The sequence below is a fragment of the Hipposideros armiger genome, unplaced genomic scaffold (genome assembly GCF_001890085.2).
Source record: "Hipposideros armiger isolate ML-2016 unplaced genomic scaffold, ASM189008v1 scaffold_567, whole genome shotgun sequence".
Lineage (NCBI taxonomy): Eukaryota > Metazoa > Chordata > Mammalia > Chiroptera > Hipposideridae > Hipposideros > Hipposideros armiger.
Genome location: NW_017731917.1, coordinates 73,265 through 89,470, shown reverse-complemented (window position 1 = coordinate 89,470; position 16,206 = coordinate 73,265). Strand labels below are relative to the sequence as shown.

At 45.8% G+C, this 16,206-nt stretch overlaps 1 protein-coding gene across 3 annotated transcripts in view; it reads right to left on the bottom strand.

The window, feature by feature from the left end:
- LOC109371387 (histone-lysine N-methyltransferase SMYD3) overlaps positions 1 to 16,206 on the bottom strand; it is a 225,595-nt gene that overhangs the window by 136,725 nt on the left and 72,664 nt on the right. For 2 of the 3 annotated variants that reach the window (XM_019623857.1, XM_019623860.1), the window contains exons 2-4: positions 12,755 to 12,822; positions 11,143 to 11,245; positions 2,546 to 2,656 (exon numbers count right to left, since the gene is read on the bottom strand). In XM_019623857.1, the coding sequence (XP_019479402.1) occupies positions 2,546 to 2,656; positions 11,143 to 11,245; positions 12,755 to 12,822 (282 nt within the window). Of the gene's footprint in view, positions 1 to 2,545; positions 2,657 to 11,142; positions 11,246 to 12,754; positions 12,823 to 13,142; positions 13,162 to 16,206 lie in introns of those variants that run through there. The other variant, XM_019623858.1, reaches the window with a different exon arrangement.

Genomic DNA, 16,206 nt, shown 5'->3' with positions numbered 1-16,206 from the left:
GAACCGGGGCCCTCTGGCGTTCCCAGCCAGTTCTTAACCATCGCGCCACTCGGCCAGCCCCTGTATGTCTTCTTTGGTAAGAGATCTTTTGCCCAGGTTTTAATCAGATTTTTTTTTTTTTTTTTTGCTACTGAGTTGTATGAAAGGCTGAATGACTTGCCTAAGACCACTCAGTTTGTTAGGTACTGAATGGACTAGAATCTAGCAGAGTAATTAAGTACTTTTTGATTATGCCATTTGGTCTCTCTCTAACACAGTGTTTGTGATTAATGTTACGTGTCAACTTGACTGGGACACAGGGTGCCCAGATATTTGCTTACACATTATTCTGGGTATGTGTGTGAAGGCACTTCTGCATAAGGGTAATATTTGAATCCTAGACTGAGTAAAGCAGACTACTCTACCCAATGGGTGGGCCTCCCCCAGTCAGTGAAAGGCCTGAATAGAGCAAAAGGCTGACACTCTCACAAGGGAGCGGGATCTCCTCCTGCCTGACTGCCTTCCAGTTGGGACATCACTTTTCCCTGCATCAGAATCAGATTCAAACATTGGCTTTTCCTGGGTCAGACTGGAACTACTCATGCACCATTAGCTCTCCTGGGTCTTCCGTGTACTGACTGCAGATTCGGGACTTCTCAGCCTCCACAATCACATGAACCCAATCCTTACAATAAATCAATTTCTCTCTCTCTCTCTCTCTCTGCCCCCCCCCACACCATATATATGAGGTAATAGGGCTGTACACACACACTCACACCCCATATATCCTATTGGTTCTTTTCTCTGAAGAAGCCTAATACAATATTAATCAAGCTTCTAGCTCCAAGGAGGGAAAAAAATGGTCTCAATGGATATGGTAGATACTAGATCAGCTGACCAAAGGCCATTCACAGCCTTCTTCTCCCTTGTCTTCCTCTAGTATAAAGGCCAAAAAGCTAACCAGCAGTTTCCTCACCTCCTTCACAGCCAAAGGGGGCCACATGACACAGTTCTGAACAATATGATGTAGGTGGAAATCCCTTTGCTCTTTACTTTTTATTGCGTCTTCATATCTAGAGTTGGCCATACTGAGTGGGGGTGGGGCAGCTGTCATCCTGGGACCATGAGGACAAAAGCACATGCCAGGGATGGCTGAGGAGGAAGACAGAAGGATTCTGGGTCTATGATGAGAGCTAGAAGTAGCTCCCGTCTCGGACTTCTTCTCCAGGATTCATGAGACAAATAACACCGCATCTACTAAAATCAGTTTTAGTAGGGTTATCTGTTATTTCCTAATAGACTAGTCTAGCCAGATTTCAACGATAACAATAAAGCAAAAGAGAACATGACCCCGATTTTAATAAAATATAAGCACTTACTCACGACATTTTTGAGGGTCCGCCATAATGATGTCATGCAAGAGGCATTAAATCCGAAAGCCTTCCAAGCCCCAACCAAGGATGTGGTTGGGAAGCTAGCTTGCTGCCTGCCACTCCAGATTACAGTCTGGGGAGAAGTCCCAGGGGATCCCCTGTGATTCCTGTTATGCTTGGGAGTGGCAAAAGGCTAAAAAGTAGACTGATTGAGTCTTGCAAAGCTTTTAGCAGTGGATCTAACTTTTTCCATTTAATTCACCTATTTCTAAAAGCGATTTTGATGAAGAACTAATGTTCACTGAGTCCTACATCATTAGATTGAGCTCATGATCCTTCTTCACACAGTGAAACCAACAAGCTCTCTCTATAATGATGGCACCAGAGGTCACGGGTAGCTGTGATATAGTGGAAAGAACACTAGATTTAGTCGAAAGGTCTGGGTTTGGGGGTTGGCTCTGCCACTCTTTCCTTCATCCTAGTCCCACAAGTGTCTCTCTGAACCTGAGTTGTTTCCTAATTTATAATTATTGAGTTCAAGTGAGATAATGATCACAAAAGAATTCCAACAAATGTAAAACACACTACAAAAGTAAGACTCCATCAGATAAGCGGATTGTGTGCAAACTAAAAGTAAATAGCTTCAGTGTGAGGAAAGCATATGAGTAATATGAGAAAAGCTCATTCATTATCATCATGACATTTATTTTGGCTCTTCTTCCTTTCTCAGGGAGTAAAAATTGCTAGAGAAGTGATTGCTATCTGATAAAGTGTTGAAGCAAAAAGCCTTACAGAATAAATTTTAAGGAAATAAAAAACTAGATACAGCTTGGTATATTTATCACTGAGCAATAGCTGTCACCAATGACAATGTCACTTAACCCCCTTATTACGTGATCTAACAGCACTCTGGCCTTGCACGTCATTTTAATTACACGTTTAATGCCTCCAGCCCCTCTAGACTCCCAGCTCCATGGATCCTCACCTGATACTAAACCTCTTATTGCTTGGTTGGTGACAGAAGTTCCAGCAAATAAAATACATGCAGCACTATGTGTGATTGTATGACTTCTGTTTCCTGCTATGCACTGAGTCTCATCCACTTTTGCATGGAAGAAATAAAAACAGAGCTCTTGGAAAGATCATTGGGATATTACCTGGGAGGTGGTTCAGGCTGGTTCCACACAACGTACCTTGTCCTGGGTTTGGCATCGGAAACAGTCACATTCAAAGCAGTACTGGTCCCGCAGCTGCTTCCGGCGTTCCTCGCTGGTCATCAGCATGTCCAGGTAGCAGATGGTGAGCTGTGGGGCCAGAGAGAAGCAGGGCCACATGGCTATTGTGGCCCATTTGCTGTAACAAATGGCTATTGCTATTGCTAATTATTAAGATAAAACATGTTTGTATACAAACCAAAAAGTGTGAGAGAGAAGACATTACTTACAGCGTCTCCACCCAAATAATCACATGTAAAATTTTTAATCCGTGACCTTCCAGTCTTTGTTACGTGGTGAGCACGTATATACTATATATTTAAAGAACTGGGTGCATTAGCTGTAGACTCTTTTACGCCTTACTGTTATTCACTAGGTGGTAAAGTATGAAGAGCTATTACTTGTTCGGTGTTACTAAGGTTTGGTAATAAAATCTATAACCATTGGTAATCAGAGAAGCCAAAATAATCCTGGCAACCAAGTGGGTGGCAGATGATGTGGCCAGATTGCTCTTGAATCTTAATCGATTCTACAGCTGTGTCATGGAATTTAGGGTCAATCAGATTTGGTATCTTTATAATTAGGAGACTGTTCTCTTACTTGCCACTAGATTACGACAACAACAAAAGAGGGGGCAGTAATTTCCAAATAGGGAGACTTGAATGTCTGAATGCAATCACTAACGGAGCCTCTTAATTTGACTTCCTTGGACCCTTTCGAATACAGTAACGATAGCCTGCCATGGATGGTGAAAGGTCATAGGTCAGAGGGCACACTGCAGGGACCCCTCAGGTTTCTCTCCAGCCCTAAGATTCCACTTCAAGATATACATCTTTAGGTAACATCATGATGTTTACACATTTCTCACTTGACTAGGTCTCCTCGGTACTGAAAGTCTAATTGAAAATGTACAAAATTGAATTTCCATTTTCCCCACCCCCCTAACCTGATCCATCTCAGTTGGAGCCTTCCAATCTCAGTCGACAGTAAGTCACCTTTTGTGTTATCCAACCTAAACCCTCGGGGTCGTCCTTGACGTCTCTTTCTTACCTATCCCCCATCCAACTCACCAGGGAATTCTGTGCGCTCAACCTTAAAAATATACCCAGAGCCAAGCACTTTCTACCTTTTCTGATGCTACCATCCTGGTCTCGGCCACCATCATCCATTGCCTGTGAAATGCAAGTGTCACAATGCGTCTCCCTGCTTCTCCCTGGGACCCCTGCTCTCCACCTTCCAGAGGACGCTCTGCAAATGGAAGCTGGAGCAGATTGATCTTCCTGGTTTGGGATGCTCCCATGGCTCCCTGCTGCTTAGACTAAAGGCCACGTCCTCACCACGGACTCCCACAACTCAAAGTGGGGTTCCTGGACAGCTGCTAGTCCCTCAGGCTACTAGTCTGCCATGAAATAAGTAAAGAAATGCAAAGCTGATGTTTAGAAACTTGATAGGAACTTGGTATGACAAACTTTCTGTGACTCTAATAATAAAACAATGGAGTGGGATTTCACGTTCCTCGTTTTTTAAACGTCATTTTTCTAGTAATCTAGTCATTAAATGTCACAAGAAATATTAGCCTGCAGTGGATTAGGAAAAGAAATTGTCCTTCCTACCCTGTTTCCCTGAAAATGAGACCTAGCCAGAAAATAAGCCCTCGCACGATTTTAGGTGCCAAAATATGGCCCCTTGGCATCCTGAATATTTTAAGCTGAAGGGGTTTGTGGAAAAGGAACCCTTTTCCCTGAAACAGATCATAAAACCCTCATGTGAGGGCTGCGTGCCTGCCACATCCTGGAGGAGTCATGCTAGGGCTTCTTCTCCGGCTAGGTCTTATTTTCGGGGAAACACGGTAACAAGTAGTGAGCAAAGCGGTGGCTTCATGTAGTCAGCCCTGCTCCCTCTCTGAGCTCATCCCTTCTCCCGTTCCAGCCAGCCCGGCTTCCTGTGCTCACACTCCCACCTCAAGGCCTGTGTGCTGGCTGTGTCCTCGGTCCTTCCCCCAGGCCTGCTAAGAGGGCCTCCCTCATCTCTTCGGAGTTTCAATCCAATCTCACTTTCTCACTGAGGTCTAACCTGACAACCCTGTTTAAAAATAACCTTTTCCCACCCCAGCCCAGTGTTCCTGACTCCCTTATCCTTCTCGAGTTTTCCTTATTTGGTAACATGTATCAGTTGTGATGTACTGTATAAATTACTTCTTTATTTGCTTTTCCACGTAGGAAGTCATTATGGGGGTATCTGCGGTGGGAGGGGGAGTAGGGGACACTGCAGGAGAGGAAGAAAGCAGGATTATCCGCCGAGAGAGATGACAAAACCTCCCTAGAGCGGAAAAACTCCGTGGGGTTTTTCTTAGGCTTGAAAGAAAGCATCTCAGGGCTCCACAGCACGACCTTACTAGTTTGAAGGCATGGCCGAGCACAGGAGGCCATCCTCTCGGACGAAAATGCAGCTTCAGGAGAGCCTCATGAAAGCAGTCAGTGGAGCGGGAGGTTTGGTCTGGCCAGAGCCGTCCATTCCAGCATGGCCGTCACCAGGGTGACAGAAGGCACAGCCTCATCTAGCTAGGTGGCTCTCTACATCCTGCATGTGTTCGGCAACCATAACACACACAGACACAGGAGGACCTGCCCTTAAGAAATGTCGACAATGACACTACTTTGTGCCGGGCATTCACCTAGACAGGGCACGAGATACTGAAAACCAGCAGAGGCCCTGGGTCCATCTGGGGTTTGCACCCACCTCTGATTACACCTGACACTTTTCATATAATAACACAGCTGCTTCTCGTACTTCTGGGGGGAAGGGGGTTGTAGGGGAGACTAGCTTCTTAAGGAGCTGCCGCAGCATCATTAAAACCTGAAACACCCGAGGCCGGCCGAGTGGCTCAGCTGGTTAAGCGCTCGCTCAAAAGTGCGAGCTCTGAGCAACAGGGTCGCTGGTTTGATTCACGGTCCAAGCTGAGCTGCCGACAGGTGGCAGGATGGCTCAGCTAAAAAAAAACCCAAACAAACGAACAAAAAAAACCCTGAAACACTCAAGCCCGTGCTAAGCAACATTCCGTGACAAATGGGCTCCTTCGGCTGAGACCACAGTCACTTTTTAATACCCTAAGTCTTTCTTTTGCTTCATGATCTGCAGCCAGGATGGGGCTGCCTCTGAGGTACAAGGGCAACCATATCAGGCAAGTTCCTCTTGTGTAGAGAGAACATTATATCCCAACCCAGGCTCTTAGTCATCAGCCCCAGCTATCAGATCAGATCCACTGGCAGTAGCTATTGGGGGATTACAATGTGCCCAGTGGGAAGAATCTGGGGCCTGCCACACTAGAGAAATACGCTTGACTAACCCAAGGCTTAACTCATGAGTGATCACGCCAGGCAGCGAATGGGGAACAGGAGACTAGTTCTTTCATTTAACCCCAATAAACAGACTCTTATAGCCCCCCCTCACTGTCCTGGAACTGCCTGGAACCATCACCCGGACTGCGCAATGGCTTTCTAACTGGCCTCCCTGCTGCCTTCAGTCTACCTTTCATCTTCTAAACTGCTTTGAGAGAGCTTGTGCTACAGCTCACATCACATCATGTCATTTCTCCACATGAAGATTGCTGGTGGTTTCTCACAAGGGCCTCCAACTGCTTTTCTGTATGCCTTTCTGGCCTCCACACCCCTGCACGCCCTATAGTACGTCACAATTATTCACATGGCTTCGCTTCTGAAACAGCGCACACGATGCCAATGTGTACCATGCATCTCTGCCTGAACTAGCCAGTGTCCTTCCTTCACTCCTGGCTTATTCAGAACTCTCTCCTCTTTCCACTACGCTTGGCTCAGCTACGCCTCTTCCAAGGAAGATTGCCCCATCCTCCTTTCGTGCCTGTTTCATGACGTTGAAGTTCACCAAATACAATGTATCAAAGCTGAAGCTCTCAATAGCAAAAACGTCTTTATTCCTATTTTTTTGGGGGGGGCGGGAAACAGAGCCAGATTACTAACTGGTAATGGCAGCTAAATCATTTTATCATCCAAAGATGAAAACCTTTATTAAAGACTCACGGACTCACCAGTTTTAATGGAGAATCTGCTCACTAAATAAAATGTAGGGCTCATTTAGTGGGAACATATATATGAGACTCTGCCATTGATCAGTGGATGCTTTAATGGAATAGAACAAAATCGCATTAAAATATTAATGCCACTGACCACTGCTGTGGCATTTCAGTACAGCTCTTATGGAAAATGCAATAAATCATTTCCAACATTAGAGTACTATGAAACATATTTGCTGGATATTGAATATATTGCTTACTTGAAAATTGCAAGGCCAAATGAACCCCTTTTCCATGAAGCCCATCTTTTAATTATGTAGAACTGAGTGGCTAATAAGACCAAATTAAAGATAGATTTTGTTTTCATTTCTGGAATTACTTGTCACAATCATAAATTTTTTATACTAATACTCGCTCTGAACTGTAAAAAAGACTTTGAAAAATCTCATTTCTTTTTAAAGTCAAACCTGAGTGTTATTCTTGTCTCTTTTCTCTGTTACGCCCTCGTAGCCAGTCACTTATCAAACCCTGCTCATTTTAGCTTCTAAATACTAGACTCTTCAGATGCCCCAACACAAGCCACCACCTGGATTTCCCGACTTCAGGAGGCCATCGTCACCGCTAACCTGGATTACGTCATCAGCAGACCCTTTTCCCAACCTTGCCCACACACAGAAAATCTGATCATGCAGTTTCTCTGATGAAACCCTTCAACGGCATTCCCACTGCCTGTCCCCGACCCTTCCCTTCCATAAACATTTCCTGAGCGCCTCCTGTGCAGCAGGCACTGTTACGGAGCTTTCGGATGAACCGAGTTCCCTCCTAAGGCTCCCGTGGGTTCTGGGTCAGGTCTCTGCACATCCCTCCTCTGCCAGTCACCTCTGAATTCTTCAGCCTACTGATGTGAACCACCTGCTGCTCCTGGAAGTCACCACTCTGTCTCTGGCCTCCATGTCTTTGTCTAGCGTGCCTTCCCCCATCCTTGCCAACCTCACCTCTGTGGGTGCTTTAAGGGTCTGGAGTCACTTCTCTGGAAGGCTTCTTGGAGCACCCCCTTGCCCTGCCCCTTACCACCACCTGGGTGCCCCTGCTCTGAGCTTCTACAAAGCCCTGTGCGCCTTCACACTATTGTACTTCTCATATTCTATTACTGTTTTCTGTTCTGTGTCAGTTTCCTCAATTATACCTTGACCTCCAGAAGGCAAGGCTGAGTCTTACTCACCTTTGTATTTCCAATGCTCACCTCAGTACAGGACCACAGTGAGTTTGTGAAATGACTTAGCAAATAAGTGAAAATGGCTGGGAAAAGAAATAGACTGTCCTAAGCCCCAAACACTTTAGATTAACACTGAAATTAGGGATACCGATAAGCTCAATGTATGCAAATCACATTTCTCCCAACTGATATGGCGCCAAAGAATGCTGGCAGCCAGTGGCATGGTTTGTAACTGCGCCAACCTCTTCCCGCCAGGAATTCTCACGGGGGTGGCCCGGACTGTCCAGCTTTCTTCCTTGATTTATGTTTTCGGAGGCTGTGAGATGATAATATGTATTTTGTAGCTCAGCAAAACTCTGAAGAGGCAGCCATCAGCAACCCAGCATGTGAGCCATGACTTAAATCATAATATAAACATCTCTCTGTAGGAGGAGACAAAAAACCCAAAACCAAAAAAACCAAAAAAAAAACCAAAAAAATAAAACAAAACAAAACCCACCCAAAAAACCACCACGAATGACAACAAAAAAACAAAACAAACTCACAACATATGTAACAGCTCAGCATTACAATGAAAACCCTTAAATAGCTAAGTGTTATAAATGGTGCTGGTTTAAAGGGAAATGGTGCAAAGGGTACTTTTACGTGGAGAGAAACACAAAGGAGAGGAAATTTCCACGGTGACGTCTGTTTTCATGGAGCCCCATGCAATCTTCCAGCTCTCCTTGTCTGAGGTTTGAAATGTTCCCATCTGACCCCGGCAATGGGCTGGCTTTCATGCGACTTTCTCTCCAGGGTCCATAGGACACACCTGAGGATTGGTGGTAGTTTCCAATTGCAGGTAGAGTCTACTCCACCTCTGGTTTTGTCCTTAGCAAGCCTCATTCATTCACCCGACAAACACAGACTGCAGATCTACAATACTATAGGCACGGTGGCGTCTTCCCTCATGGAGCCTGCATTCCGTTACTTCCATCCCAAACAGCACATACTCAAACTAGAGGTGCCCTAATGAGCAATAAAGCGAAAATGCAAAGTTGATGCTGTGAAATAACCTCAAATTTCTAAATTTCCTTCCTTATCTAATTGAACTAAAGCAAATAGTTTGCATGATGAAAACGAGTTACTCCACTGAATCAACCTGCAAAGGCCTTTGGTTATGGCTGTCCCTCTCTGCTCCCTCTGCCCCAAAGGGCTGGTTTTAACTGGATGCATTTTAGGTGCTGGGGGTGGCTACAGGCACTGACTGAGCAGGGACTAGGATCACCAGCCTTCTTCAGTGAGGCGACAGTCCTACACAATGACAGCTGCTCCATCCAAAATGCCAACAGGGCCCCCAAGGAGAAACACTGCTGGGCGGCCCAGCACACTCCGTTTAACAGGAAGTCAATTCAGCAAGGAGTTACTGAATGCTTCCTGGTGCAAGTCACAGTGCTTGGTGCGCAAGGAGGCTCAGGAGTCAGACGCAACTGCCTGCCCTCATGAAGCTCGCAGCTGAACAGAGAAGTCAGTCAAAGAGCCAGGTAAATGCCCCAGGAATGTTCATAACCACTGTCGGGGAGCGCTCAGAGAGAAGATCCTCCTTTACATGGAATACCAGGAAAAGCTTTACAGAAGAGATGGCGTGTGAGAGGCCTGGAAGGGTAGGTAACATTCAGACAGGTAAAAACGGTGGGCAGAGAGAGCGGGGACAAGGGAGCAGAGAAAGCGTTGTGCACCAAGACACGTGTAATGGGAGGGAAAAAACGGTATTTCCTGAACAAGCTTGTGTGAGGAGGAGTGACGGGGAGAATCCCCTCTTTGCTGAGAAGCCTCTTTGGCAAGGTCTGTCGGGGGGAAAACTGGCGTCTGCAGAGCCTGTTGCTGGGCGGAACTATTTTGTGTCAGATGAGAGGAAGGGTTTGTTTGTTGCTCCAGAGATGGAAAGAGAAGGACTGAAAAAGTGAAATAAGCACCAAAAGACAAGGTGTATTTTCAACTAAATGGAAACCACTGAGGAGAATCATATCGAGTCAAACCTAGAAAACAAGATTTAAGAAAATCTCTTTGTTGTTTCTGGAAACTCTAATTGTTTCTAATTGCTTTTCTGTTGGCTTATCAAGTTACCTGGTTTTTTTTTTAATTTAGTAAAATACTGTCATCAGCATCACCATCACCATCATCGTGAACAGCAGCAGCAGTCATCCCTCAGCTCCCAAACCAATCCAGCCAAAGGTGGATAGTGGTTCCCTTTACTACCTGCCTTGAAGTCACATATGGCCCCAGGAAAAAAACAAATCTAAGTTCTCCATAATGTTGACGGATATCCCGTGTACCTCGTCCTGAAAACTGGAAATTCAGTAAGTGGCTGTATAAGGAACAGCTTATTCAGTCGAAAATCAGTTTGGAGGGAGTCTTGTCAATGCCTGATCCTTGTCTACATAAAATATGGTGCCTCTGAGTTTAGGTTTTATTGGCTGCGTGCTGCATAAATGCAATAAAAGTGTATGATACTCTGTTTCACTGCAATAAACATGCACTGTAGTAAGCTGGAAGGCAGAAGGCAACTGGGTTCTACAAAGCATAAAATCTATAGGCCAGAATTCAGGGTAGTAACTGTGCAAACGCTGTGCCGGCTCAGGGTCAGCTGCCATGGAGCAGCCCATCTGCATTTGCCTTGTGTGATCTTGGACTTCTGAGAAGGTTACTCATCAAACGAGGCTGGCTTGGCAGTATGCTAACCTAGAAAGGTCAAGGCCAAGTCACTGCTGGAGGTCATGCTCCCTGTCGTCTATTCCCTTCACATCTTTGCTTGAACAATCACCCAGAGATGCTGACAGGTTTGTAAAGGCCCAATGACAAACCCAAAGAGTAAAGCTTGTTTGCTTTCTTAATACAAAGGTAAATATGAGTCACCTTCAAAATGTGATGAGTGGCCTTAGGGTCTCATTCACAAGCTGGCTGCCCTCCCTGCCCATGGAAAGGTGGCCACTTGCAGAAATGTGAAAGGCCACTGCACTGTCATATGCACAAGACACATACACTCTGTCTCACACACACACACACACACACACACACACACACACCTCTTGCATACACATACAATAGGAACTGTCATCATCCAGAAAAATGGCGATTAAAAGAAAAAACTAGCCCATCTATAACCTGGGAGAAGTGATGATGGGTAAATCAGTCGCTGGGTAGAGGTATTATGTATCTTCTCCTTGGCAGAAGGACAGTGAAAAGCCGTCCCAGGGGAACAACTGGCTTCAGGGCAGGGCCACACTTGGAGGGTCTTTGACGGAAGAGGCGTGGGACACATGGGGTCCTTACCTCCTCTCCGGCCTCGATGTCTCGGACGGCGCGCAGCAGGAGGTGGGGCCCGTTGAACACAATCGAACAGTTGGGGTCACAGCTGTGATTGAGCAAAGACATACTGGAGGAAAGAACAAGAAGACGGGGAGCGTCATGGCTCAGCAGCAGACAGAGCCAAACATCTAAATTTCATGACTACAATGGGCAAAAGACACTTTAGCTTGAGGGAAGGGCGCACCAGGGATTGAGCCCTCTGGGGGCATTCACAGAAATGTCACTCGCCCACTTCTTATGAACTGCGATGTTCCCCAAGATGGAGGCTAATTGGGTAAGTTGTTCATAAAATTTTTTTGAGGACTTTTTGGGGGTCGGTGTGGGGAGGTAGTTGTCTTATTAGATGCCAGGCAGGAAGGCGACCCAACATGAAGCTGGGGGAAAAAAAACCAAAACTACCTTGTGAAGAAATCATCCCTGAGATAATGGGAGAGAGTGGCAGTCACTAGGGCTGAGACACCACTGACCTTTTGCACACAGGATCTCATTTGTTCAGCTCCTTCGGGGAAGCTGCCACCTCTGCTTGAACATCCACGGTTACATCGCAGAATAATTAGGAGTACTGCCTCTTAAATAGAAAGCTCAGGTGATCCTGCTAACTAGACCCTGATGCATTCTGGTCATGGCCCAGTCCTGTGATTACCATGAGATAAAAGGCCACAGGGGACTGAAGCTGCCACCGTATTTGGTAACAGTTAGAATAACTGGAACTGAGCAATGACTATGTATTAAGCGCTTTCTTAGCACCTGAGCATGTTTATCAAATGTAATCATCATGATAATCTTACGAGGATCATTTATAGACGAAGAAGCCCATACACAGAAGTTAAATGACTGGCTTAAGGACACAGGACTAGTTAAGTGGTGACTGAATTTGAACCAGGTGATCTGAACTCAGAGCTCATGAGCTGAATCATCCTATGTTACTGCTTTTTGGGGACCAATACTTATAGACCTGCAATTTATGACACTTGTGAGGAGTCAGGAAAGAAACTGAATTCTCAGATTTACAATTAATTATAAGAAAGACTATATTTGTATTTGGACTTTAACGGCCTGACAACAAAATAAAACTAGGAGTGACTCTGGAGTCACTTGCGTGACAGCCAGAGACACCACTTCAGAAGGCCAAACCCCGAAAGTTTTCTTGCCTCCTGGGGCAATGGGGCTCAGAGAACGCTAAGCTAAAGGACAAAATGAACCCTACGGTATAGTCCAGCAAGTCCGGTGAAATACCCATGTCCTTCATTCCGCTCAGGAGGGTGGGGAGAATAACCAAATCCCATCCTGACACTTGACTAGCACCACAATCCCCAGCTTCTACCCCAAAGCTCCTGAGAACAAGAATTTAGGCTGAGGTCTGCCTCTCTGTTGATACCACAGCATATAATGTGGGGTTACACAATTGTTTTCTTTACACTGATCATTTTCCATTTTCTTGTAATTTATCTTTAGGTTTCCAGCCTGGTTCTTGAATGAGCTGCTGCAGTAGCCTTTCTAACCACCTCCCAAAGGTTGGGATGCTGGGTGGGAATTACGTTTGTTTCTTAGGTGAAAGAAACACCATCCACCATACCTAGGATATAGGCCAACGCCGACTTCCTGCATCTCTGCATTACAGATGGTGAACGAATTGCAGATCACCTGTGAAAACAAGGGGGACAATCAGGATTACCAGAGTCACCTAAGAAACTTCACAGGCAAGAGCACAAAAATTTGCAAAATACAACGTAGGGGCCTTTTAGTAGTTGCTTTGGAAAAGATCCACGCCTGCCGTGGAGGCTCTGTCATTTGCAAAAGAACACACCTGGGACCCGCTTTCCTTAAGCACGTCAGGTGGTGAAGTACAGAAACACCAACATCCGGTAAAAACTGTCAGGCTTAAACAGGACCCGTGAGTTTCACTCTAATCCTCCCCCACAAAGTTACACAGTTACATAAAATGTTCAAAATTCAGAACACACATAATCTGTTTATCGAGATCCAGACTCCTGCCACGTCAGATTTTTCACTCAGGCTGTCTGCAGTTTCCAAATGCCCCTGGGTATCTGAAGAGTAACAGCAACCTGTCTTTTCCTCCTACAAAGAGTGAAACACACCCTGAGTGACTCAAGTGATGACAGACCACAGTGAGCACAGGAAGTCATTGAGTCAAGCCAGAGTATTTACTAGGCGCCTGGAACCCCTCACGTGCATCCTACGGGGGGATGGGGCAAAAGAAATAAAAGATGCAGTCACGGTGCTGAGGAACTTAACACCTATGGAAGGAGGCCACACGGAATCATGGAAAGAGCACTGGACTGCGGATCAGGACATCTAGGTCCTGGCCACACATCACTGCCTCAGGCAGGTGCTGGGATGCAGCAGTCAGGAAAAAGAGAACATTCCCGTGTTAATGGAATTTAAGTGCTAGTGGGAGAGGCAGATAAAGCTCAATGATAGAAAAAGGTCACATGTGGATAAAGGCTAAGAAAGAACTAAAGAGGCAGAGGCCAGAGTGCTCAGGAGAGCTCCTCAGGAGAAGGTGACATTTCAGCAGAGACCTGGAGTGAACACGTGCATATCTAAGTGAGGAAGGTTCATGGCAGGAGAAAGAGCAAGTGCAAAGGCCCTGAGGTGGGAATGTCCTTGGGGACCAAGTAACAGCAGGAAGGCAAGCGTGGCCAAAGCAGGGTAGGTAAGAAGAGGGGTGAGATATGAGATCAGGGCGGTAGCTGGATCATATAGGAACTTGTAGCCATGTTTGGATTTTATTCTGAATGAGACGGAAAGCCCCTGGGTTGATTCTGAGCCAAGGAGTGAATGGATCTGATTTCTATTTTGAAAGGATCACTCTGGCTGTTGTGTAGAGAGCGGGTTATAGAAAGACAAGCGTGGAAGCAGAGGAGACAGTCAGGGGGCCAGTGCAACAGCCCAGGGAAGAGATGATGGTGGCCTGGAGGTTGGGAGCCGCAGTGGGGACAAGTGGGAGGTGCTGCCGCTGGGTGGTGGGCTACCAGAGTGACCGACGGGCTGCTTCGGGGAGTGAAGGGCCAAGGATAATGCCGGAGGTTCAGGCCTGAACAAGATTATGGCTGTCATTTACTGAGATGATGGAGACTGCCGTCCCGCGTGTTTCTGCACAAGTCTCAGAGAAAGAGAAACCACGCCAGCCTGGTCTGTGGCCGAGGAGACGAACTCCTTGGGGACTGAGTCACAAGGCAGGACAGAGGGGCCGCAGGAGGCTGGATGGCCTCTGTACATGGCAGCCAGTTCAACAGGTCCAGAGAGGGCACAACCAGGCACGACACAGCACGGTGGTTCTCGGGGAGCAAAACCAGAAGCTGATGCCCTGGATGAAGGCCAGACGGAGTCCTTAATGGCGGCTGCTGGTGCCCACAGCACAGATAGCAATCCCTAACCAGAAAACACACCGTGGGCACCCCTCTATCGCCCTTGCATATGCCAAAGGAAACTGTCTATTTAGCTTGTGTGCACATTTTTTAAGAAGAAGACTGTGAAAGGAACAGGTTTGTTGCAAGGAATTGGGAGGAAGTCCAATGGTGCAGTTTTTAGTTATCTTCAATCTGAAACGGCCTGTTAGACACACCCAGGCCACGACAGAATGAGCAGCTGGAGTCTGGGGAGCAGTTAGGGCTGGAGATAGAAACTTAGGACGAAACAGAACCAAGTCCATCAAGAAGAAAGCAGAGGCCGCTACAGACTTGAGATGAACCAGTGACTATAAATGGATGCTTACTTGTTTGTTGTTATAAAGTGTCTGTAAAGGGAAAGGCAGCAACAACAAACTTCTCTAAATCAGGTTTATAGGAAAGAACATAAAGTATAAAAAAGCACTCAGTCCTCTGAGACTACTCCACTGCTCCAGAGAGCTTTTGTATGAAATGTACTACAACCGATCATGATTTGGCATTTTTCCTCCAAAAGTCTGATAAAACTGCAGTTTCACATCAGGAAATAAATTGGGGTATATACACATATTTTAAACACATACTCGTTAAATTGCTGTAAGGGCATCTGTTTTATATTAAGTTGAAACAATGTACTGCCAATACATATGTATTTATGAAACGGATGGTAAAAACGCAGGACATAAAATCCTGTGTTTTCTTTTTGAAACTTTAAAAAATGGGTATGCATCTCGGGGGTGGGGGGGTGGAGATGAATTTTAACACATATTTTTAAAGCGTAATCAGGACTCTGCCTGAAGCAACCCACCAGTGAAAAACCGGGCCCAACAGATCTCACTCACTTGTGAACTCTTGAATCAAATGTAAATTGAGATTTTTTTTCTGAACTGTGAAGCAAATGAAAGGTTTTTCTACAAAAGGTTTATTCTGGTGGAATTTTTCACAAGGAAGAGCTAACCAGGGGGATGTCAACGTGGCCATCTCCTCCCTCAGGAAACTTGACCTAGTCCTCAAATTTGGCTGACTTTCTACTTCTCTCTTTAGCAGCATTTATCACACCGGGTCATTATTTACCCATTTACTTGACACCACACATAACTGGATTGTAAAATACTCAGAAGGCCATGATAGTTTTCAGTTACCACTCTGTTGCCATGCCTACCACAATGCCTGAGACGTGCAAGACACTAATAAGCATGCTTTTTCTGATAGATGGATGGTTGCATGGTGTGGTCCTCAGTATGCCCGGAGGGTCAATATCCAGAAAAGGAGCAGGGAAGAGGCCAGAAACAAATCACAGGTAGTCTAGGTGTGGAAGAGGAGAGATGGATGTAGCTCTGTGCCATGAACAGGAACGAGTAGACGTAAACCCTCCATCTCACTAGTCCTTTGGCATCCAGTCTTTGCAGGTCCCTGCTCATATCTGTCCACTCCTTCTCTCCATGCTAATTCATGGGGTTCCATCCTCTTTTCCACTAGCCCAGTGGATGGGATGACAAGCTTATCTACCAGAAGAGCACAAGGATTTGTTTGATTCTCTGCTTCCAATCCCTGGGGCCTGATACATTGGTCACAAAATAAATATTTGTAAAATGAATGAGTGAATGAATGAATGAAT